The following is a 21,066-nucleotide window of genomic DNA, read 5'->3' as shown; positions in this document are numbered from 1 at the left end:
ACAGAGTCTAGATTACACTATCAAGTATAAAGTATGATGGGATGGACAAACAGGAAACAAGAAGCGAGAAAAAAAAGACAGGGGATAGAACAAGATGACAACATGCCCACCCATTTGACATCAATGCATACCGAACAAGAGAAAAAAAGAAACAACAGGAAATATCAACAAAAGTCGCAAGAAAAAAGAATTGGAAAAAATCCGGAAAGACCGCCCAAATAAAAATGCCATGAACCATCCCCGAAGAAAATTCGCCCACCACAACAAATCCCAAGAAAAATCTGCGTTCTACTCCGTGCCGACCGGAAACCCCAACACGACGTAATATCATGTACATTGATCGTATCCCGTTAAAACACCGTTATCCCTCGGTTCATAGCATTCTGCATAGCAGGTGTGCTCATCAACATTAATGTCAGCTGCTTTCTTCGGGCTCGCCTACAGTCGCTGTGGCCGTCGACATATTCACGTCTCCTTGGGCGTCCTGGGCACCGCCACCCTGCTCTTCGCTTATCCTTGGCAATTTCTTGTCGTTGTCATGGGCTGCAGCGCTCTCTTCGGAGGTGCCGTCTGATCCCTTCAACTTCTCAAGCTGGTCCCTCAATGCTTGCAACTCCTGTTTAAGATCCACATTCTCCTTCTCGAGATTCTTCATGTGGACGATGGCATTTTCCACAACACTGGCCTTGCTATTTGAAGCATGCGATTGCTTCCCATCCTTCTTGTCGTCATCGTCGCCCGAAATGATCTTGTTTTTGCTATCCGGGAGAAGACTGGCCATGATTTGTAAAGCAGAGTTGATGCGGTTTCGGCGACCTTGCTCAGCAATCTTGTGTGATGTCCTCTTGGAGGTGAGATTTGTGGACAGCTCGCTTGGATAAGATACACCAGGGACTTGGTTGCCCTCCAAGATGTTCTGGTAATTTGATTTGGACATCAAAAGTCGCGATGCCTGGTCTTCGGCAGACATGCCAGGAGCACCAGGGAGTAGGGGCTTGATATTGGGGGATATCCTGGGTAGTAAAGCTGGAGATGCGTGGATAGATCCCGTTGACCTCTTGCGACTATTCCTAGCGGAAAGTTGGGGTGTCTTTCGCTGGCTAGAGCTGGATGCCCCAGGAAGTAAGAGGGGACTCTGGTTTGCTGATGATGTTCCCGCCGCTCTGACGATTGGTGAAGGCATGGATTGGAACGTGACTCCCTTGGATACCAGGCTTGGCTCGGCCCGAGGGGTCTGTATACCGAGCTGGTTGTCGGCAAGACCACCAGCGAGCGACGGGTTAGATATTGATTCAGGAAGCTCAAGTGACTCGATGTTGTCGGAGAGCGGAGCCTCTTGGTGGCTTGTGATGATCTTCTTCGTCTTAGAGGCCGGCAATTTCATCAGAGAAGCAGGTGTGGCGGGATGAGGAGGGTGTTGTTCATCGAGCAGACCGGTTCCAAGGCTCGGCTGCATATTCGTTTGCGGGCGTATATAAGGCGATTTGCTCATTGAGCGCCTAGCAGGAATAGGTGGAGGAGGCATTTCCGACAGGTTTTCTGGCGAAACGGACGCATTTTCATCAGACCCATCGGTAGAAGCAGCGGGTAGGGGAAGCAGCCCGTGGTCGCCGGCCTGTAGATTCCTCTCCTCTACCTCGCTCAGCACCTGTGATACCATGGCTGGGCTAGGGCCAGTCTTTCGCCTGAGTGGCTTGGAAATGGGTGAGCTCTTGACACTTGGCTTACTCCTTGTCTTGGAAGCCTGGGTCTTCCTTGTCTTCTTGGAGAGGTCCAGGTTGACTGCGGGAACAGCAGACTGTTCGAGGTCCATCTCTACTGGTGAATTATTTGAGTGAGTGGTGTGGTCATAGTTTGATGATGAATCATTCTGTGCATGGAGAGCTGGCGATGTCAGGGGACTAAAGTAAGCTCCTGGTACGGTGAAGGCGCTATCCATGTTGAAATGAGGATCCAGCGGGGTGACAGCTGGTGATACGAGGGGTGTAAAGGCCATCTAGAGGTAGAATTTCGGTGTTAGAAATGGCTCAACAATCGTCCAAAGACGTCTACAAACGTATTTTGCAGCTGGGAGGATGGGGAAAGATCGGGGCAGAAGAGACTTACATCCTGCTCGGCCATTCTTTGATGGTAACTTCTGTCGTAGGCGCCTCTTGATGGCATCTGCTCGGCTTGGGAATAAAATTGGGCGCTGCCGGGAGTCATCTCCAGACTCTGCGGCGTCGGGGGTACCGAGTGGCCATGGAAGAATGTGGCCTGCTGCTCCTGCAGCTGTCGCTGCTGCTGCTGAAACTTTTGCTGCTGGAGATACTGGATCTGGGCGTCGATGTTGGAAATAGCCTCGCGGGACGCCGACTGCGCCATCATGTGAGAGGGCATGGGCGCCATGGCAGGCGTGTGGTTCTGAAGGAGGCCGTCGCTTCGAGGAATCATGTGGGAGGGATCAGAGTCGCTCATGATGGCATCGGCAGTCTGGCGAGGCTGGGCCATGATGGAATGCGAGCCGTCGTCCTGGAAGCCCTGGAAGTCAAACTGCATGCCGTCGCCCATGTTGGCCATGCCGCTGATGTCGAGAAACTGCTGGAACTCATCCTCCGACGCTGCGGCCATGGCCTGGTCCTGCGTGTTCCACGTTGCGGAGCTCATCATGGCGATGTGTAGGAGATGCGCCGGGCGTCTCCGCACAAGATGGTCGTTCGCTGCGAGATTTGGCCCAAGTCAAACAAATATCCAACGGTGTCGAGTTCCGTATGCCAAGAACCGTCTTTTCCTGCACTGTAGTGTGCCCACAGTGTGAGCAGCGCTCTCGGACACCGCTTTCCGAGGCTCGTCTTGAGAGAGAGCAGGAGATGAAATCAACAGAGAAGCGACAGGCGAAATGGCGATGCCGTCGTCGTCGACGAATGTCGGGGTAACGAAGAGCGTTTCGGTCGGGGAGTAGCGGCAGTAATCCGGGACAGAGCCGTTCCGTACGCATAGGCTCAGCAATTGGCGAATAGTGACGCAACGGCAGGAGTATCGTCAGCAAAAAAAGAAAGGAAAAAAAAAAAGTGCCGTCGTCTAAATATCTCCTGGCGATAAAGCAAGACCCGGCGATGCGACGCAACGAGACGGGAGGAAGATGCTCAAAGCAACAGGCGAAAGAAAGAAAAGAGGGCGAGAGACGAAAAGAGCGAAGAAAAAGGCCCGGATGGGGTCAATCTCCGGGGCGGAGAGGGAAAAAAAAGAGGCTGCTGGGGCAGGCCACAGCCAGGCAACTTGGGCCGGCGGCACAGGTTTTTGCAGTGGACGGTTATGTGTGCTGGTGCTTCCAGCGATAGTGCGTTCGTTAGCGGTGGCAGGTGGGGGATCGCAGCGGCGGATCTCGCGTGGCCGACTGCTAAAAGGCCCCAAAGGGCGCTAGCCACAGCGGTGCACGGTGCTAAAGCGGCCCAGGGAGCGAAAATTGCGGCCAAGTTGGAGCTGCTAGGTATCAGCTAGGCGGTAACTTGGCTCGCCTAGGACTGGTGTCTGGCATCGAATCTTTTTTACGGTACTTGTAGTTTTGCTACTAAAAAGAAAAAAAAAAAAATTTTTAATGTGTGAGTTCTTATCTGTTATGGAAGTTTAATATTGTACTTTATCTTGCAAACCTCTGACTTTATTGACTGTGTCTGTGTCTGTCTCTCATCTCGTTGTTTTTTCCCAGCTGAACCTCGAGTTCTAGACTCGCGGCGGCTGTCCATCCCAAACAGGAACCGGCTGCGTTCAAGGGCTGACCGAGAGGATTGCCCGAGTGTACATTTACGATGCAGTGCAGGCCTTGGCAGCTGCATACAACCCAGTCCTGACCCAACGCTCTCGGCCTGTCTGTCTGTTTCTGTCCTCTTCTCTTTTCTCCTTCCAAATCTTGTCTTCTTCCAGTATTTCTTCCTCATTCAACCATCAATTCATTCATCCCATTTGCCTCCCAGACGGGCGTCAGGACGGGCTGCCCCCAAAAGCTGTGTCCCTGGCACATTAGCCCATCTCACGCTGCTCCATCCGGGTACTTGTCTGCACTGCACAGAATCACCCGCTGGTCAGGTACCGTCTGGATTGTGGGGAGCCGTCAGGCCTCCTCGAGTCAGATCATAGGCAAGTTGATGGATCAAACGCTCCTATTCCTCTGCATTACGACCATTTTCCTTTTCCACGGCGGCGTACCGGTTAGCGCTGGCTGCTAGGGGACCAGACAACGGCCAAACTCGACGGGACTCTTTTCTCACAAACGCCAACGTCCTGGTAGGGGTCCAGATGCATTTGCGCGCCCCTGCCCGCTGCCCATCCAACACCCACCCGAACAAGGCAGGCCAGTCCAAAAAGTCCAGCCTTGGCTCGCATCTGCCTTTTCCGATCCAGACCTGGCTGGTGGTGGCTTGACCGCGATCACCAGATTGAAATTCAGCCGGACTGTCACCATCAGCCGTCCATCTCGCCCTCCCTCCATCTCGCCCAGCCCGCCACATCGCCGTCCCATCGTGACTGACCTCCTCCCCTTGTGTCCGTCTCCATCGCCCTCTGCAGTAGTTTAGAATGGACCAGCGGCCGGTAAACCTAACCGAGGCCTTTTTCCTGTCGAGCCAGGGGTCCGGCAGTGGGGGGAGCAGAAAACGCAGTTGAGTTGAGCACGGGAAACGGGGCTACAGCACCATGAATTTTTTATTTCGGCGCTCAACTCTTACTGTAATTCCCCGTGGAGCCCAGCTCTCTTGCTATTGATTCCCCGCCGGAGCTCCAGAGCGCTAATCATACGTGTCGTATAGCGGCGGGATAGAGGAAATATGGGAACACGGCTTGATTACATGAAGTCCAAATGGATTGTTACAAGCATTCATACAATCCAAACCTCCGAGAAGAGCCCAATGCTCAGACAGCCACCAATAGCCGCTTCCATTCTGTCAATGCCGAAGTAGCACACAGCAAACGTCCATTCCATTCCTTCCTTACCTCTACCAAGAAATCCTTCTATACTGCTTCTTTTCTCTCCTTTCGGCGCGAGTAGCCGCCCATCTTCTCCACATGTCGCCCCCACCCCAAGCAATCCTTCACAAGTCTGCAACACCTGAAGGCTAATAAAAAAAGAAAAAATCGAGAGGCCAATCAATCCAATAAGAGAGCATCAGGGAAAGAATAATTCAACGTTCCTTGCATCTTTCGGTCTCGGCAGTGCTCAAATACCTCCTAGCATCCCACGCTAAACATCCGTGGCACGAAGCGCGAGCGAAAGACCCGATGCATGTCTGCATGGACTATCATCTGTCACTTTTTTTTTTATTCTCTCGCTTCCCACCCTCTTTTTTTTTCTGACTTCAGCTCAATTTGGGCTGCCTCTCTGGCTCTCTCTTACAAACTCATCACCCCTGCACACAGTTGACAGGGCCAAGAGGGAAATAGTAGAGAACCACCCCCTTCGGCCCATCTACATCTTGGCTAGAAGAAAAAATACTCAAGTGAAATATCCGCAAGCTCGTAACTGTATCGCATACGAACTCGACACATTTAGTCCTGGACCCCTACTGTACAGTAACTCCCTTGGTCACACTTAGCCCGTCATTACGACTTCAAACTGCGTCCAGGCAAGGTCATGAGCACGCTCTAACGGGAGTTGGGGAGCTAGGCCACCTGCCATCAAATTTCATGTGATTCCTGCATCTGTCATGCAAACTCCTTGGCCAATCACCGCTCTCCGTTCCACCCTCCCACGCGCAATTCGGTTGCACCCTATTCGGCATGGCCCCCGAAGTCCGATAAGCTGATAGGCAAAACTCGAAACCCAAGCTGGATGCTGCAAGTTTATTTCCATCTCGCCCACCCCATTGGCCAAGGCTAATTTGTAGGGGTCCAGACTCGCTGCATTCCGGCTGAAATGCTGCATGTGGCTTGATTCGAAGGCTTCCATTCGGAATCTGGCAGCAGGGCCGGGCCAGGTGCACGGTCATTGTGCATGTCCTTATCGATAGATTCGACAGCACAGTTGCAGATCAAAACCAACGTCACTTCACATGAGCCGATCATCACTTGGGCAGCACCGAGAGATTATCATATTTTCTTCTACTCATTCTCTTCAACTCGCATCACTGCTCACTCCCCCATCACCGCTACTCCCTAATTCTATCTATCAATCAATACTCCTCAACCTCCGTCCCGTCCCACCCCATCCCACCCCATCCACGTCTACCATTTGCCTGCTCAACTTCCATCCAGCGAATTACTTGCAGGGAGATGGTATTATCAATCGCGACACACTAACAAGGAAAACGGCCAAGCCCGGGCCAGCTTCTAGAATGTACATAAAATAAATAAAGAGAAGAAAAAAACACAAGAGTATGAGTCCAATATGTCCAAACAGAGATATCGACGCCGAGTCACGCGGTGAGGTTTAGGTAACGGACACAAATCTTGAAGCTAAGTGTCCGGGATAACTAAAGGCGAGATTGCGATGCGCAGTGCTTTTGTAAAAGAAACCGAACCTTACGCCTCCGTCGGTGTAGTGTTCGTTACAAAGACGCGAATTTGCTCTTTTCCAGGCCGCGAGGAATATAAAAAGAAAAAATAGAGAGGATAGTGAGAGTGAGAGACAATTAAAGGCGGCATGCCGCTGAAAATACCGCGCCCAAAACAAATTCGAGGATATAAGCCGACCAATTCATCAAAAAAAAATTCGCTCAAAAGACTTTGCGCCATGATCATGTCATTTGACTCATACCCGTGAGTTATCACCAAGGTTGAGCCAGCTCATGTCATTTGATGTTGACGCCGTGGCGAGCTGAGGCTGTCTGCTCACGCCGGATGCGCTGGGAGCGTATGCGCTGCTTGGAGCCCGATCAGCACCCCAGGCCTTTCCAGCATGCGTTGGGTCCCATGTCTCTTGAATGCTCTCGGGGATTCCGCTGGAATAGCCCGACGATGTTGCTGACAACGCCGAGACAGCCGAGACTGGTCGCTCAATTGTTCCTGACATGCCTTCCTTCCAAGGGATGTTGGGGTAGGATGACACCACGGGGCTTCCAGTGTTGACTCTGCTCATCCCAGGCGGGGCCTCAAAGTTGAGAGGCGGGACGGTAGCTGAATCTTGTGTTTGCCTAACATTGCGAGTAGTCGTCGTCTGGGAGTAGTGAGAGCTTCGATCGGATGCCAAGGTGTCTCTGTTTGCAGGCGCTGGTGCAAGCGCCGTTACAGGTGCCTGTCCGGGTGCCTGTGCAGATCCATATCCTAGAATTCCTAGAGCGCTTCCTCCTGACCAGTATTTGTTCCAGCCCGAGCTTCTTCGAGTGCCATCTTCTGCGAGCCCATCTTGTGGTCGAAGCTCGGTCGGCGAGGTGTCCAAAGTGTCGCCCTTTTCATCCTGAATCTGGAGAATCGGGGCTTGCTGGGGTTGGAGAATTGGCTTGCTGATGGTGCTCTTGAATTCATTGCTGAGCTTTCTTGGCTTGTGCTGGCCCACTCTGCCCATCAAGATAGCCATCGATGAGGTTGATTCTGAAGACGCAGTTTTCTGATGGCCTCGGAGCTGCTTTTGCACGTGTGGAGGGAGCGTGTTCTTCGTCGCAAACGTGTTCTGGGCAGCAAAAGCGGGAGCGCTCTTCTCATCACCGGCAGGGGTCTTGGGCTTTCCTGCCTCTGGATGAAGCAGTTGTCTTCTGCGGCAACGCAGAAGCAGAAGGATAAGACCAAGTAAAGCGAGGAATCCACCAATGGCGCCAAGAGTGATGCCAAGGATGGCGTTGGAGCTAGGGCCAGAGTCGTCGCTCGAACTGCCAGTACCAGTTGGGAGGGCGGGAATAGACAAATCAGTCGGGACGAAATCAGAAGTCTGCGTGGCAGTAGCGGTAGTGGAAAACGGGAGCGTTGTCGAGCCGGTATGTGTAGTAGAGGTAGAGTGCGTGGTTGACTTGGTCCGTGAGCTAGAAGTCGTCTTCGTCTTCGACTGGGTAGTCGTTGACGAAACGTCTTGGATTCGCTGCTGCTGGTCACCCAATAGATCAGCAGCGTTGACCCAGCCGTTTTGGTCGACGTTGAAAATAGCAAGAGGGACCTGAGCATTGCCGCCGGAGAAGACTACAGTGCCATCGTCAGATTGGGCAATTGCGTAGTTTGTTCGAGTATCCTTGGGGGCAAACGTGGAGTTGTAGTCGGGCCAGTTGCTCAATGTCAGGTCACGCTTCTCGGTGCTTCCAGAGACCTCGTCAAGACCCCGCGCAGCGATGGGGGCTGAGTTGGCGAGAGGGTGGCCAGTGGCATCCTGTACAATGGTACGGCTAACACCGTTTGGTGACTTGGATAGATCAAAAGTATAGAGGTTTTTGGATCCATCAGTCCCGGAAACCAGTGCCACATTCACCGCACCTCCGGCCTTGTTGATCGGTGGCGCAGTGCCCGCACCAGAATCTCTCCATCCAGCCGTGGGGTTGAACCAGTAAATCTTGCCGTCCACACCGTCGCCGCTTATCATGGCGGCATCGGCGTTGGACCAGCTCATGAGAAGGGGAGCAACAGCTGGTGCGGCAGAATTCGATTGGTACGAAAGAGCTTGGTACGGCTCAGAAGTTTGGATAGTAAACGTTTGTGTAGAGGGACCAGCGCTGCCATCTTGGCTACCGGCGTAAACCAAGATCACGTCGTCGGCCTGGATGTACGTGGATCCATGGTGCAAGCGATTTTGCGTGACGGGAACCGATGGCGTGACGGTGGTCCAGTTGCCTGTTGAGAATGTGTACTTTTGGAGCCCAGTATAATCAGGCGCATCCGATGTTCCTCCAACAATGAAGAGCGCAGCATCGGCTGCATTTACGGGGGTTGTTCCAACGCAGGTTCCTCCAGTCACTTTGACTCCCTGATCAAGCTTTGTCCATTCTGCACTGTCTTCCAAAGGCAGGGACAGAAATCCTTGGGGTGAGTAAGAATAAAGCGTGTTGCCATGAATGACAGAGCACGAGTTGTCCAAAGACGAGGGGGGTTTCGGTAACGACATTGCCGAGTTTGACAGACGAATCCGGCGGAATTTCAAGGACGAGTTCGAGACGATATCAGGATTCTTATTTGTTCGATGTAGACGTCGTTTCCTAAGGTTGCATGGCGATGATTTGCGGTTTCAACGTAATGCTTCTCTAATTTTCTTTTCGAGAGGTTGGAGTTAGATTAGCAACGAGGGCACAGCCAAGTCGTTACAGGAAAGTTGTATATGTGTGTGGGTTGTTGAATAGCTAGAGCCCGTGATTCAAAAAGAGTGTCAATCGGCGGGCAAGTAACTAAAAATGAATGGCTGCCGTTACAATAGTAGCGACAAGGACGTATTACAATACGACAAAACAATAACGAATGTATCTAATAAGCAAGCGTGCGGAAGTGTTTTTGTGTTTGTTGTTTCAAAGAGTGAATGGCGACAAGTGGTGACAGTTTCGATCTAATAGTCTAATAGCGCAAATCGTGGCAGGGCTGTGAATCTTGAAGAGGTCGTCGGGAATGGTGCAGTATTCGTTCCAGCCGGTCAACGAGGAGTTGCGAGATGAGCAAGGCCGTGTATCAAAGAAGAACAGGACAGCAAGGTGAATTCAACAGCGAAAAGGCAATGCCTCGTTCCAGACGTGTCAACGACGATGATGGCGGAATCGGTAGCCGGAAGGGAAGAAAAAAAGAGCTGCGGAAAGACTCGACTTTACAAACGCAAGCAAAGACGCAAGAAAGGGAGAAGGCGCAGCCAGCCAACAACAAGGGAAATCGACGGACGGTTGATGCTGCTGCTACGGCGTCTGCAAGGCAGGTGAAGGAGAAGGCGAAGGAAGGCAAAGGCAAACACGAAAAGAAGGAAAAAAGCCACCAAGCCACAGGTAGAGGGAAGACGGAGAGGCGAAAACGAGGAGGCGGAGGAGGAGAAGGACTAGAAACGGGTGCAAAGATTCTCTGGGCTGCGACACACCAGCCCCTGGTCGCTCGTAGCATGTACTCAAATCCCATCGTGCATGTATCTGTACCTGGATCCCCGGGCCTGGCTGGCGCAGCGCTGGAGGCACAGGTACCCGGCCGGCTCACTCGCAGATTGGGACGGACGAACGAGCCTCCCCCCTGCCTGGGCCCTCAGCACCTTCCCTGCGTGCTACCCAGACGGAACCCGCTTCGAGACACGAGGATGGGCAGGAGGCGCTGTGGACGGTGCGAACCGGGGGAGGCGCATCGCACCTGCGTCTGCGTGTGGTTGTGTTTTGGGCAGTCTGTGCCTGTGCTGGTGCAGGGATCATCCTCGCGTCGTCCAATCAGGGGCCGCAGACGGCGTTCCAGTTGCGCAGCGCCGGGTAGCCCCAGGTTTCAGCGGACGTCATGGTACCTGAACCTCCGCTGTGCGAGGCATTAATTGGAGGTACTGAGCGGCCCTACGATACCTGGAGGAGACCCCGACCCCCGGTCCTGCGCCAAGGCTCGTTCCTGAAGGTGACACCTTTTTTTAGTGGAAAAGGGGTAGCCGCCAATCAAGCCACTTGCTTGCTGTGCTTGAAGCGCCTTGGCGCCTGCAGACCACCACCTTAAGACTCCATACTAATACGCTGCTGCTATTCTCGTTGGTAGGTACTCGTACATGCTGTAATACGGTGCCTGAGTCTTTTGGTATTACAGGCATCCCCATGGATATAGATGGGCACTGGATTTCATTCGTGTCGTGTCGTACATACCGTGTCGTGTCAGTACAGTGCTGTATTCGCACCAGTATAGCGTCCTGCGCGCCCCGTGGCCGACGTTTTGGATCTGTCAAGCTGGTGTCTAATAATGTGACCGTTTCGTCCACTAGCACCTGTGCGGTAGCCTGTCCGAATCCCCAAATCATGCGAAAGCCGGAGGCTATTGACTGAGGTCTCGGTGAAGGAGCTGTGCTAGCAAGCAATCGGATTTCATCAATTGCATGCTTCCATCCTCCACCAAGTACATGTACTGTATGGAGTGCGGCAGACGTCAAGGTGATGCTTTCAGTCGCTGTCGTCCCTTGTCGTATCGGCATCGCAATGGTACGACTCGGGCAGCACGCGAAATGACATCAACAGCAGCTTTCGTCTGGTCTCGCTTGGACCCGATTAACCTGCATACCACCACTCGCCGTGTTAGGGCTTCGTTCGCTCCCTATGCTAGCATTTGTGCTAATACTTGGTGCTACTACGAGTACTGGTACTATCACTTCGTACTCTGGCCTGCCCAGGGTGCCAACGAATTTCGTAATACCGTTGGCGCATGTCGGCTCGCCCAGACCTCGCGACGGCCTACCCGCACTTTACCAGAGACGCAGATGCTGGCACGAACTCGTACGAGTGCATTGAGGCGGGTGAATTCCAGCACCTGGTGCAATTACAAGCCCTTGCGCAGCGTCGCATTCATACTAATCCATGGCTTCGCAGCAAAGGGACCATCTATTTTACGAGAGTAGTGTCAAGAGTTTGAGCACTTGTTCCCATTCATGGATCCTGTTCAAGCTACTGCTGCACCACCACCAACCCGGATGAATCGCAAAGAAAAGCTTCCGAGACCGCACAGACCGCACCGACCAGATTCGAGGCCAAAACAAAACATAGTCAAAACAAAAACTCTCCGCGCCGTGAAGCTCTCTCTCTCTGCTGTACTCGTACCTGTACCCGTATGGACTGAGCTTCGCCAGCTCCTCTCTCTCCAGCGCCCTAGGCACACAGCAAGATTGCAGTGTTGCCCTCTAGCGTCATCATTCTTGGTTCGGGTCCATCTCTGTTCGACAGCGCCATGGGCATGGCATCGGTTCCTGGCCGGGGGACCCTTTGGCCCACGGTGATCGCTTGCAGTCCTCCATTCTTGTGCCTCAATCCCTTTAGCTCCATGGTGCATAATCCCCACTGGCTCAACTCAACGTGAAACGCACTACCAGGGGCTCTCCCTGCAACTGCATTGTCCAAAGCCCCTAACAGGACCCGGCCATCTACGGTCATCACTCCATCTGCATCGAACCTAGTCATGGGCTCGTCTCTCTCCGCGTCAATCACGTCTTGTTGGAGGAACAACTGACAAGCCGAGTGGAGAGGGGCGAATAAAGTGCAAAAAATGTACGAGAATGGAGTCGTGCTACCATCAGTGCTTACAAGTAGAGTACGGAGTAGGTATTGCAAGGTCGGTCGGCGGTCAGTCTAGAAATAAGGTAGCGTCGACCGAATCTAGTGAATTGAAGCATCTACGATCAGTTTGGATACACTGCATGGAGAAATGCATACCTAGGGAGGGATATAAGCTTGTTGTGGCAATGAGAGGTTTTGGTGCAAATGGTCCCTTAGCTATACCAGAAGAGTCTAGTGGAGTTCGAGTTCACCGGATATTTAGATCCGTGGCAGTGTTCCTTGTAGTGTATCAAAGCGAGGGCAAATTCATGTACGATTAAGCAACTCCCTTTGAGAGAGGTTGGGATACAGCTGCAGTCAACTCCCAGCCACGAAACGACGAAAACAATCCCGATTTGCAACAGTTCCGTCGTTTATTCACTCTCTTGACTTATTTCCCGATATGAAAGCCTTTTGGTTGCATCAGCAATAAACGCGTAAATTTTTTTTCTTGTTGTCGCATGTAGGGTAGGCACATGTAAATTGCAAGGCTCGTATGCCACCAAATATTCCGCACCAACCAATGCTATATCCCGCTGTCTTACCATGGAACTTTCTCATTAGAAGCGGAATTTTGTTCTTGGCATATGGGCTATGCTAGCACAGGTACAAGCCTTACGTGTAATCCTTCGTATTGGTCCGCTGGGTACAGACAGGGCCATCACACAACACCCAGTTCTTACATAGCCATATTCCAATCTCCCACAACCAACATCCTGTCAAACATCCATCTTCCACGATAACCTGCTCATGAACATATTTTCAAATAAATGAATGCACGACCACACACTGAAGCGCCGCACAGGCAGAATAGTATCAAATTCAGTAACACCTGCGACAGCCCCTGTTGGTGATCTTGCACGTGGTCTTGGCACTGAGCCGTTGTATCCATACGTCTTGCGTCACTCCCTCTGGGCCTCAATCTAATAACGCTCGGATAGGAGGTCTCGCGAGGACAAATTATTACTCTTTCATTGGCTGATCCGCTATGGGCGCACGATTTCCTGCATTGTGGACATCGCCAGTGCCACTTGGCTGGCTGTATCTCCTCATATTACTGAGACAGCGTCCTCAGAGCAGCTGATTACGACAAGGCGATCTAGTATCACATAATGGTTATACACGCACAGGTTCTACTGTATTGGCCTTTAAAATTCGTATATTCTCCCATCATCCACCTCGATGCAGCGCTTTTTTTTTTGTCTGCAATTTCTTGCTTCTAGACTAGTTTCCTCATCTCTCCTCCCCTTTTGCCACGCATGTAATACACGAACACGGAACCCCTACTTCCCAGATACCGATCTCTATAAATAACCGACCATGTATTATACCGACACAAAGTTCCATATAAAGTTCCACACAGGGATTGCCCCGTTTCTCCTGTCAATCCATCCTCTCTAATACCCCAATGTGGGTAGGTTTGTTGCAATGGGAGCATTGCACAAAACAGCCCGCCTGCTAGACAGCTGATGCGAATGCTTCCGGTGGTAGTTGTGCCTACAATGATGCGAGTGAGCTACTAGCCTTGAAGAAAAACAGAATTCATAATGTAAACATACCTTCTTCTCGTTGAAGATGACCAAGGCTCTGCCAAAGTCCCAATCGACTTGTGACAGGCACATTTCTGAGTACTGAGGCACCATGCCTGTTTGTTTTGACAGCTCGGCAATCATTGCCTGATGCTGGTTTGCCGCATCCACAGGGGCTGGTGAAGGTGCGACAAATACGTTTGGAAGGGGGCTGTACGCTCGCAGAGATAGCATATCGCTGACGACTCTGATCGGAGCGGTTCCGGATAGGCCTGGCCCGAGCACAAAAGTGCGAGAGAAGCTACGCTTGCCAGTGGTTCCTGATTTCTGGTCGTACTCTTCGAACTCGCCGTGAACGGCAAGGATTAAGCCATCGACGCCCAGTTGGCTTTGACCTGTGGGGTCGGCCAAGCCTGGCAGCGGATGACAATCCATGATGTATTTGCTCAGCTCCTCCTTCATGTTGGGGTGCTTGGTCATAGGGAGTTCCTTCCACAGGTCATTGATGGCCGCTTGCCCCTTGAATAGTCGTTGTGATCTGGCGTGGTGGCTGTTAATTTTCATCAAGTTGCGAGATGATTTGATGTAGGCTGCCCATGGAAGAGGGGGCGGTGCGTTTGGATCCCTGACGGAGACGGCATCCACGGCCAGGGAGAATTGACTGCCAGCGTCGTATAGCCTGGATATAAGTCCTTCGCGATTGGTGTCGTATGCTATGAAAAAATCGAGTAGGAATTGTTCGCCGATGCCGTTGACGTCCCGGAAGTCGGGACCGCTCTGCGGGATCGGTTTTGGTAGACGGGCGGCCTCTTGCTCAGCGATCTGCTGTGCAGTGCGAAGCTCAACCCCGTTGATGTTTTGGAGCTTGGGGAACCATTCGAGCAGAGTAGTCTTATAGTTGACGTCCGTCCCCTCAATCGGATTCCCGGTCATGTAAATGGTCTCGAGCTCCTTGAACTTCCCCTTCCATCGTTGGAGTCCGTCCATGTTGCTAACTTGGTTGCCGCTCATATCGAGATTCTTTAGCTGTGGGAACGATACTGCCACGGACTCCACCTGGATAACATTGTCAATGCTGTTATTAGCGAGGCTGATGCTGTGAATCGCATCCTTCTTTTCCTGGGCCGTCTTGAAGAGACCATCACAGATCGCCATGAGGCCCTTGAATGTCTTGAGTGCCCTCTCTCGGTTTTCAAACATGCCAAGAGTGACCAGCTCAGGGTCAGAGGCAAGAGCGTCGAGCTTGAGTAGTTTATTTTCACCAATATAGCGTTGGCTGAGAATCGACTGAAGTTTTGCGCGTAGCTCTGCCGTTTCTGGTGACTCTGTCGCCTTGCTTGACGGCTCAAAATCACCATTAGACTCCACCACCTCCAGCTGAACGCCGGCAAATGTGAACGTGTTGAGCTTGAGAAGTTCCTCCGCATCCTCCTTATTGGCCCCCACAAAAACGAATTCCCCAGCTCTGTGTGACTATGGCGGGTTAGCAACCAAGAAAAAGAAAAGAATATTCAACCTCAAGCGCTGGGGCGAAATAAATTCGACGTCAAGGATCTCCCCGGAGATGTGTGACTTCCAGTCGCCAAAGAAGCAGCTGAGACGTCGGTTCAAGTTGGCACCCCTGCTTTAATCGTCAATGATTGGCTTACCTTTCGAATCGTAATATGTCGTTTCCGTCCAGTTCCGAGAGAAGAGGCTTTCCTTTCCAGGAAGCTCAGCAGGTCAGAGAGGCCCCCATCTGAGTTGGACGCAGCCTTGCTTTGTTTGAGGCCACGGACCCTTAGCCAAGTAAGCCCTTCGATTTGGCCACCTCGACCTCTGTTTGGTCTTGAAACTCGAGACGCCAAGTCAGAACCGCCTCCAAGTTGCTTCATTACGATTTGAGCAACCTTGGCAGCCCCCCTAGATGGCTGTGGACCTCCTCTTCCTGAAGGTCTGCCTCTGCCACCACTTGTTTCAGTCGTAGGACCTCTGTTTGGCCGCTTGGATGGGCCATCCATATCGAGATCTCCATCGGTGTCGACTCTCGTCGGACCTCTTCGCTTCTGAATGCCGCCCCTAGAGCTTGATTTTGCGCCCAGGGGATTTCGGGCCTCTCGAGTCGACTGAGCTTTCCCGCGAGGAGCCATAGTCGCAAACGGTCCACGAAAACCTTGTGGTCTGGACGGTATGGTGTGAGGGTCGGCTGCGAAAGAGGAATGCTGAGCCCGCGCGGCGCAGTTGATGGTTCCTTCGTCGGGTCGGCCCCGATGGTTGGGACTTGACCTTCCTTGCTAGCAGCTGCGACGCTGATTTGGCTAAATGTGTTGAGATGCGCGGGGTGTTTTTTGTTGTTTTGGTTTAGCGAAGAGGTTCGCTAGCCTGGCGAAAGAGCGCAGGAGACTCAGGAAGGTCAGGCGAAGCCGCGGTGGGCTGTTGAGACTCTGTCGCGGCGGCTGATTCTCCTAGAAAGCGCGGGATGTGTTGAAAGAAGGTGGAAATTCTGGTAGCTTGGAGAGAACCCGGGCCTTGCGCTCTAGGGGATCGCACGAGAACACTCCGGTGATGCGTAGGCAGCGTTGTCGTGCAGCCTCGCCTTGGAAAATGGTTGCAGAAGAAGAAAACAAGGCTTGGACTGGTGTATGTAGAGGATTTGATGTTTGTTTCTAGACCCGCTGAGAAAGTCAGTTAAGTGCTAAGCCTGCGAGGTACTAGGCAGGCAGCCAGCCGGATTTTCTCCAGGCGTGCACTATTGCCTAATGAAGCCTAGTGGCTGCCTAGATTTGTTCCGAATGCCTTTAGATCTCACAGGAACGAGCGTGTACCTTTGTTTGCATAGGGACATGGGCAAGTGAAAGGAAGATTAAGAAACTATAAATAGATTCTGCAGTGATTGTTGTTCGTCTTTGAAAAATGCAAAGAGCTTTGAGAAGTCTCTTTGACTGAATAAAATATGTTCAAAAGCCCTTTTCTATTCCTTTTGTGGCTAAGTTCAAGCAGGTCTCAAAGGAATCTTGCCATTGCAAAAGTACAGAGATACACAGGTACCTCTCGACTAAGATATTCCGGCCGCTGCACTTTGCGAGTCACAGTCTATTTAAGTCACGTGATGTGGTACCGTTTTCGCGTCCTGGTGGTCGTTTGGCGCGTCACATTGGCGACATGCTGCCTGAAATACTACAGGATGAGCATCTTAGTATTTACGAGGCCAGCATCGCCACCGCAAAGAAATTACATCAGTTACACACCACCTACTAATGGCCTGAAGAATACTTCAGAGACATGAAACTGGATACTTTTTAACCTCTCAGCGACCATATTGCATGGTACTACATGGCTTCTGGTCGCCATGGATTCCGACGATTTTGATGACGATATCGCCGATGAGGACATTCTCGCTGCCTTTGATCAAGTATCTTCATCTAATGGAGGGAAGCTTGTGTCTACATCTACATCTTCTTCGAGTGGCTCTAAGAATAACGCCGGTGACCTGAATAAGCAGCAATGGGCAGCACAGGAGCTGAATGATTTGCCTTCGGATGCCTTTTCTTCACCAGAGCCAGTGAGGCAGATTGCCAGGGGCCCAGCAAAGCCTGTAGCAACAGCTCGCACTGGCTTCAGCCGCACGAATTCCGGTACTTTGCGACAAACCACGTTATGGGGTGGCCATGCGGCGACGGAAGATGCTCCTCGCCCATCTCAGACTACGACTACCAGGGTCTATCGGGCTGATCAGCCCCCTGAACCTCCTAGCCCTCATCAGCTTGATAGAGAGGCATTGAAGACTTGGGTGTATCCAACAAATCTGGGGCCAACTCGAGACTATCAGTTCAGCATTGTCAGAAACAGCTTGTTCAATAACACGCTGGTAGCGCTGCCGACTGGTCTGGGAAAGACATTTATTGCTGCTACAGTGATGCTCAACTTTTACCGCTGGACGAAGACAGCCAAAATCGTCTTTGTAGCGCCGACAAAGCCACTTGTAACGCAGCAGATAGATGCTTGTTATAACATTGCGGGAATACCTCGATCTGAGACCACACTCCTTACCGGTGACATTGCTCCTGCTCTGCGGAGTGATGAGTGGGAAAAGAGACGAGTCTTCTTCATGACGCCACAAACGCTCCTGAATGATCTCTCCCATGGGTATGCAGACCCAAAGAGTATTGGTCTCATGGTCATTGACGAAGCGCATCGCGCCGTGGGCGAATATGCGTATGCTAAAGCTACCAAACTCATTCGCCGATTTTCCAACAGTTTTCGGGTCCTGGCTCTGACGGCTACACCGGGCTCGAAAGTTGAGACAGTTCAAGAAGTCATTGACAATTTGGGGATTTCTCACTGCGAAATCCGGACCGAGGAGTCTCTTGACATTCGGCAGTATGTGCACGATCGAAACATAGATCAGATAGTCCTTGACCCTTCGGACGAGATGAATCTCATCGGCGAGCTCTTTACTGAGGCTCTCAAGCCGTTGACAGAGAAACTCAGCTCCCAAAATATATGGTATGGGCGGAATCCGATGGCTCTGACAACATACGGCTTGATACAGGCACAGAAGGAGTGGTTTGCCACGCGTGGGAACCGCGCGAACCAAGGTGTCCAGTTCATGATGCGGGCAATATTCAGCGTGCTAACGAGTCTTGCTCATTCGATCAAATTATTGCAGTATCATGGTATCAAACCTTTCTACGATAACATGGTCGACTTTCGCAGTGAACAAGAAGACAAAGGCGAAAAGGGATCCAAGTACAGGCGCCAAATCATCGATAGTGCCAGTTTCCAAGAAATGATGGATAAAATTGCTGGGTGGCTCAAGCTCGACGGCTTTGTGGGACACCCAAAGCTCACAGCCTTGGCTGATTGCGTCTTGAATCATTTCATGGATAACGGGGAGGGGACTCGAGTGATAGTGTTCAGCGAGTATCGTGATTCCGCCGAAGAGATTGTGCGCATGTTCAATACCCATCGACCACTCATCAAAGCTACCGTCTTTGTTGGGCAAGCTGATGGTAAGCGCGGCGAGGGCATGAAGCAGAAGCAGCAAATAGACACGATCGAAAAGTTCAAGACTGGCGCCTACAACGTCCTCGTTGCTACTTCCATTGGAGAAGAAGGGTTGGACATTGGCCAGGTTGATCTTATTGTCTGCTATGACTCTTCGGCGTCTCCAATTCGCATGTTGCAGCGCATGGGCAGAACGGGAAGAAAGCGAGCAGGTAACATTGCGCTGCTCCTGATGAGGGGGAAAGAGGAGGAACAGTTTGCCAAGTCGAAGGATAACTACGAAAAGATGCAAAAGCTCATCTGCGAAGGAAGCCGGTTCAACTTTCGGTTTGATCTCTCCACGCGGATTGTACCCCGAGACATACGGCCCGAAGTGGACATGCGGCATGTTGAGATTCCAGTTGAGAATACTCAAGACAAGTCCTTACCAGAACCCAAGAAACGGCAGGTTCCCAAGGGTAAAAAGAAACCACCCAAGAAATTCCATATGCCGGATGGAGTTCAGACTGGGTTTCAAAAAGTCAGTGATTTCATGAAGGTCTCGACAAACCCGGGAGAGCGTGTGTCCAAGTCAAGTTCAAAGCCAAAGCGAAACCCCGAACTAGATGACCTGACAGCGATTCCTGAATTGGAGCGTGTTGTTCTTGGCTCGGATGAGCTTTACGAGCTCGAGCGAACGTACCGGAATTTACCATTTAACCGTAACGTGACTGATGAAGCTGATCTGCCGAGTATGGAAGCTCATCCAACGCTGCAACGACAGCTACGCCCGACTGCCTTCGTCCCTCATGGGGATTATACAAAACGCTGCGTCAAGCTGCTGCAAAAGCTGGGGGATGCTGATTGCCTCGTGAGGCCCCGCAGAGACGTGGACACAAGCGATTATCTTGAAATTCCAGTAAAGCCATTTGTGTATTCTGATACCGGCGAGACAGATTCGAGCGATGATGAAGCTGCAGCAGACAGCAAAAAGCGACAGGCCATTGAAGTCGAATCAGATGATGACTCCTTGGTATTTGAGGTCCAGCAGCCGAAGAGGAGAAAGGTCTCGACCAAAGAGACTCAATTCGAAAAGACTCAACCCATAAAGACTCAACCCATAAAGACTCAACCCAAAAAGACTCAGCCCACAAAGACTCAGCCCAAAAAGACTCAGCCCAAAAAGAGCACTCAGTCTGCTGCTCGGCGTGTGTTGGACTCGGGAGACGAAGATTTGTTTGACTCTGATCTTGAGATAGACATTGAAGAGGAAGAGGAAGAGCCCGGGCTACCGCCCCGACTTAGCGAAGCCAAAAGACAAAAAAGGCTGAATGCCAAGTCAAAAGGAAAGCAATCACGGAAAGCTGCCATTGGCAGTGATGAGATTGGAGACGATTGCGAAAGGGATAGTGATCTGCTTGACGAGAGCGACTCGGATGACGGTGCCGACTTGGTAGATTTCGTCGTTGGAGACGACCAAGCAACATCTAGCATGTTTGATTCCGAAGCAACGTCTCCTATAAAGCCGAACGAGCGGACGCCGCGAGCAGGGGCAAGCAAACCCTATTTTGTGCCAACTCAATTCACGGCCACCCAAGAGAGCGATGGAGTTCCAGACTTGCATGCGCTTGCTGGCCCGTCCAGGATGCAAGGCCGAGCGAAAGAAGCGTCTGAAGAGGCGGCACCAACTAGGAGTAGGCGACGCACAAGACCTGCGTTGCTGGACAGTGACGATAGTGATGTTTAATGTGAGCTACAAAAGGGTCACGGGCGTTAAGGCAAGGCTAGCGATGAAATGGAAGAATTGTTCTGAGATGAAAGCATGGTATTGTATTGTATCATATACATATTACGGGAGCTATTTGTGTGGAGGAAACTACAAAAAGATGATGAATTGATGACCAAATATGATTATTGGACGGCGATGTCCTCTCGAAGACCGCCTTGTTATCGTCGCCCTGTTTAATTCAACTATGAAGAGTGAGTTAGCACTCGTTCGAGTAAAACATGTATTGCAAAACGTATGCAAAAAATCACAACAAGTCTTCAACTCTTTTTTTCAGAAACCCAGTTATAAGCACTACGGCCCCCACCGCCGCCAGCATGACCGCCGCGGAACGCCCAGTTGCGCATATGACGATGCAAACTGGGCGCGGAATCCCACGACGGCCCTGCTGGAAGCGACCAAAGGACCGACAGACACAAGCCTCCCAGGGGGGAAGCTCGCACCGGCCAATCGGAGGCAGTCTCAGACGGCTCTTCCTAAAAGAATATGGGTGCAAGGTTGTTCATCATATAAAAGTGAGGAGAAGGAGATGTTGTTTTGTTTTGCGTGATGTCGGCGCGTGAGGAAATGCGGTTGGAGAAGAGTATAAAAACATACGTTTATTTTTACAGCTGTGAGAATTGCTGTTTGTTATATGGAAATAAAGAAGAAGAAGGAGTAAAAGAAA

The 21,066-nt window shown here is 51.5% G+C and overlaps 6 protein-coding genes across 6 annotated transcripts; 3 read left to right on the top strand and 3 right to left on the bottom strand.

Moving 5' to 3' along the window:
• Window positions 1–415: 415 nt before the first annotated feature.
• Window positions 416–2,649, bottom strand: M431DRAFT_82172 (hypothetical protein; the record flags this gene model as incomplete). The annotated part of the gene is made up of 2 exons (XM_024923129.1): window positions 416–1,996; window positions 2,107–2,649. The coding sequence occupies 2 exons, from the start codon at window positions 2,647–2,649 to the stop codon at window positions 416–418; spliced, it is 2,124 nt and encodes a 707-aa protein (XP_024776097.1).
• A 4,072-nt stretch (window positions 2,650–6,721) lies between these two features.
• On the bottom strand, window positions 6,722–8,992 carry M431DRAFT_80501 (hypothetical protein; the record flags this gene model as incomplete). Its single annotated transcript, XM_024922953.1, has 1 exon — window positions 6,722–8,992. The coding sequence occupies one exon, from the start codon at window positions 8,990–8,992 to the stop codon at window positions 6,722–6,724; it is 2,271 nt and encodes a 756-aa protein (XP_024776096.1).
• Window positions 8,993–9,259: 267 nt separating this feature from the next.
• Window positions 9,260–10,369, top strand: M431DRAFT_550485 (hypothetical protein; the record flags this gene model as incomplete). The annotated part of the gene is made up of 1 exon (XM_024921320.1): window positions 9,260–10,369. The coding sequence occupies exon 1, from the start codon at window positions 9,527–9,529 to the stop codon at window positions 10,367–10,369; it is 843 nt and encodes a 280-aa protein (XP_024776095.1). The 5' UTR covers window positions 9,260–9,526.
• Window positions 10,370–10,726: 357 nt separating this feature from the next.
• On the top strand, window positions 10,727–11,449 carry M431DRAFT_375216 (hypothetical protein). Its single transcript, XM_024914679.1, has one exon. The coding sequence runs from the start codon at window positions 10,913–10,915 to the stop codon at window positions 11,426–11,428; it is 516 nt and encodes a 171-aa protein (XP_024776094.1). The 5' UTR covers window positions 10,727–10,912; the 3' UTR covers window positions 11,429–11,449.
• A 2,128-nt stretch (window positions 11,450–13,577) lies between these two features.
• M431DRAFT_492881 (hypothetical protein) lies at window positions 13,578–15,777 on the bottom strand (the record flags this gene model as incomplete). Its single annotated transcript, XM_024917049.1, has 3 exons — window positions 13,578–13,616; window positions 13,679–15,121; window positions 15,298–15,777. The coding sequence occupies 3 exons, from the start codon at window positions 15,775–15,777 to the stop codon at window positions 13,578–13,580; spliced, it is 1,962 nt and encodes a 653-aa protein (XP_024776093.1).
• A 1,057-nt stretch (window positions 15,778–16,834) lies between these two features.
• M431DRAFT_506165 (hypothetical protein) lies at window positions 16,835–20,702 on the top strand. Its single transcript, XM_024918763.1, has one exon. The coding sequence runs from the start codon at window positions 16,977–16,979 to the stop codon at window positions 20,358–20,360; it is 3,384 nt and encodes a 1,127-aa protein (XP_024776092.1). The 5' UTR covers window positions 16,835–16,976; the 3' UTR covers window positions 20,361–20,702.
• The last annotated feature ends 364 nt before the right edge of the window (window positions 20,703–21,066 follow it).

The sequence above is a fragment of the Trichoderma harzianum genome (assembly GCF_003025095.1).
Source record: "Trichoderma harzianum CBS 226.95 unplaced genomic scaffold M431scaffold_4, whole genome shotgun sequence".
Classification (NCBI taxonomy): domain Eukaryota; kingdom Fungi; phylum Ascomycota; class Sordariomycetes; order Hypocreales; family Hypocreaceae; genus Trichoderma; species Trichoderma harzianum.
This window is presented reverse-complemented; position numbering and strand designations above follow the sequence as displayed.

Coding starts and splice junctions, on each gene's coding strand:
- M431DRAFT_375216 (XM_024914679.1), top strand. CDS start 10,913: ATGCTTCCATCCTCCACCAAGTACATGTACTGTATGGAGTGCGGCAGA.
- M431DRAFT_506165 (XM_024918763.1), top strand. CDS start 16,977: ATGGATTCCGACGATTTTGATGACGATATCGCCGATGAGGACATTCTC.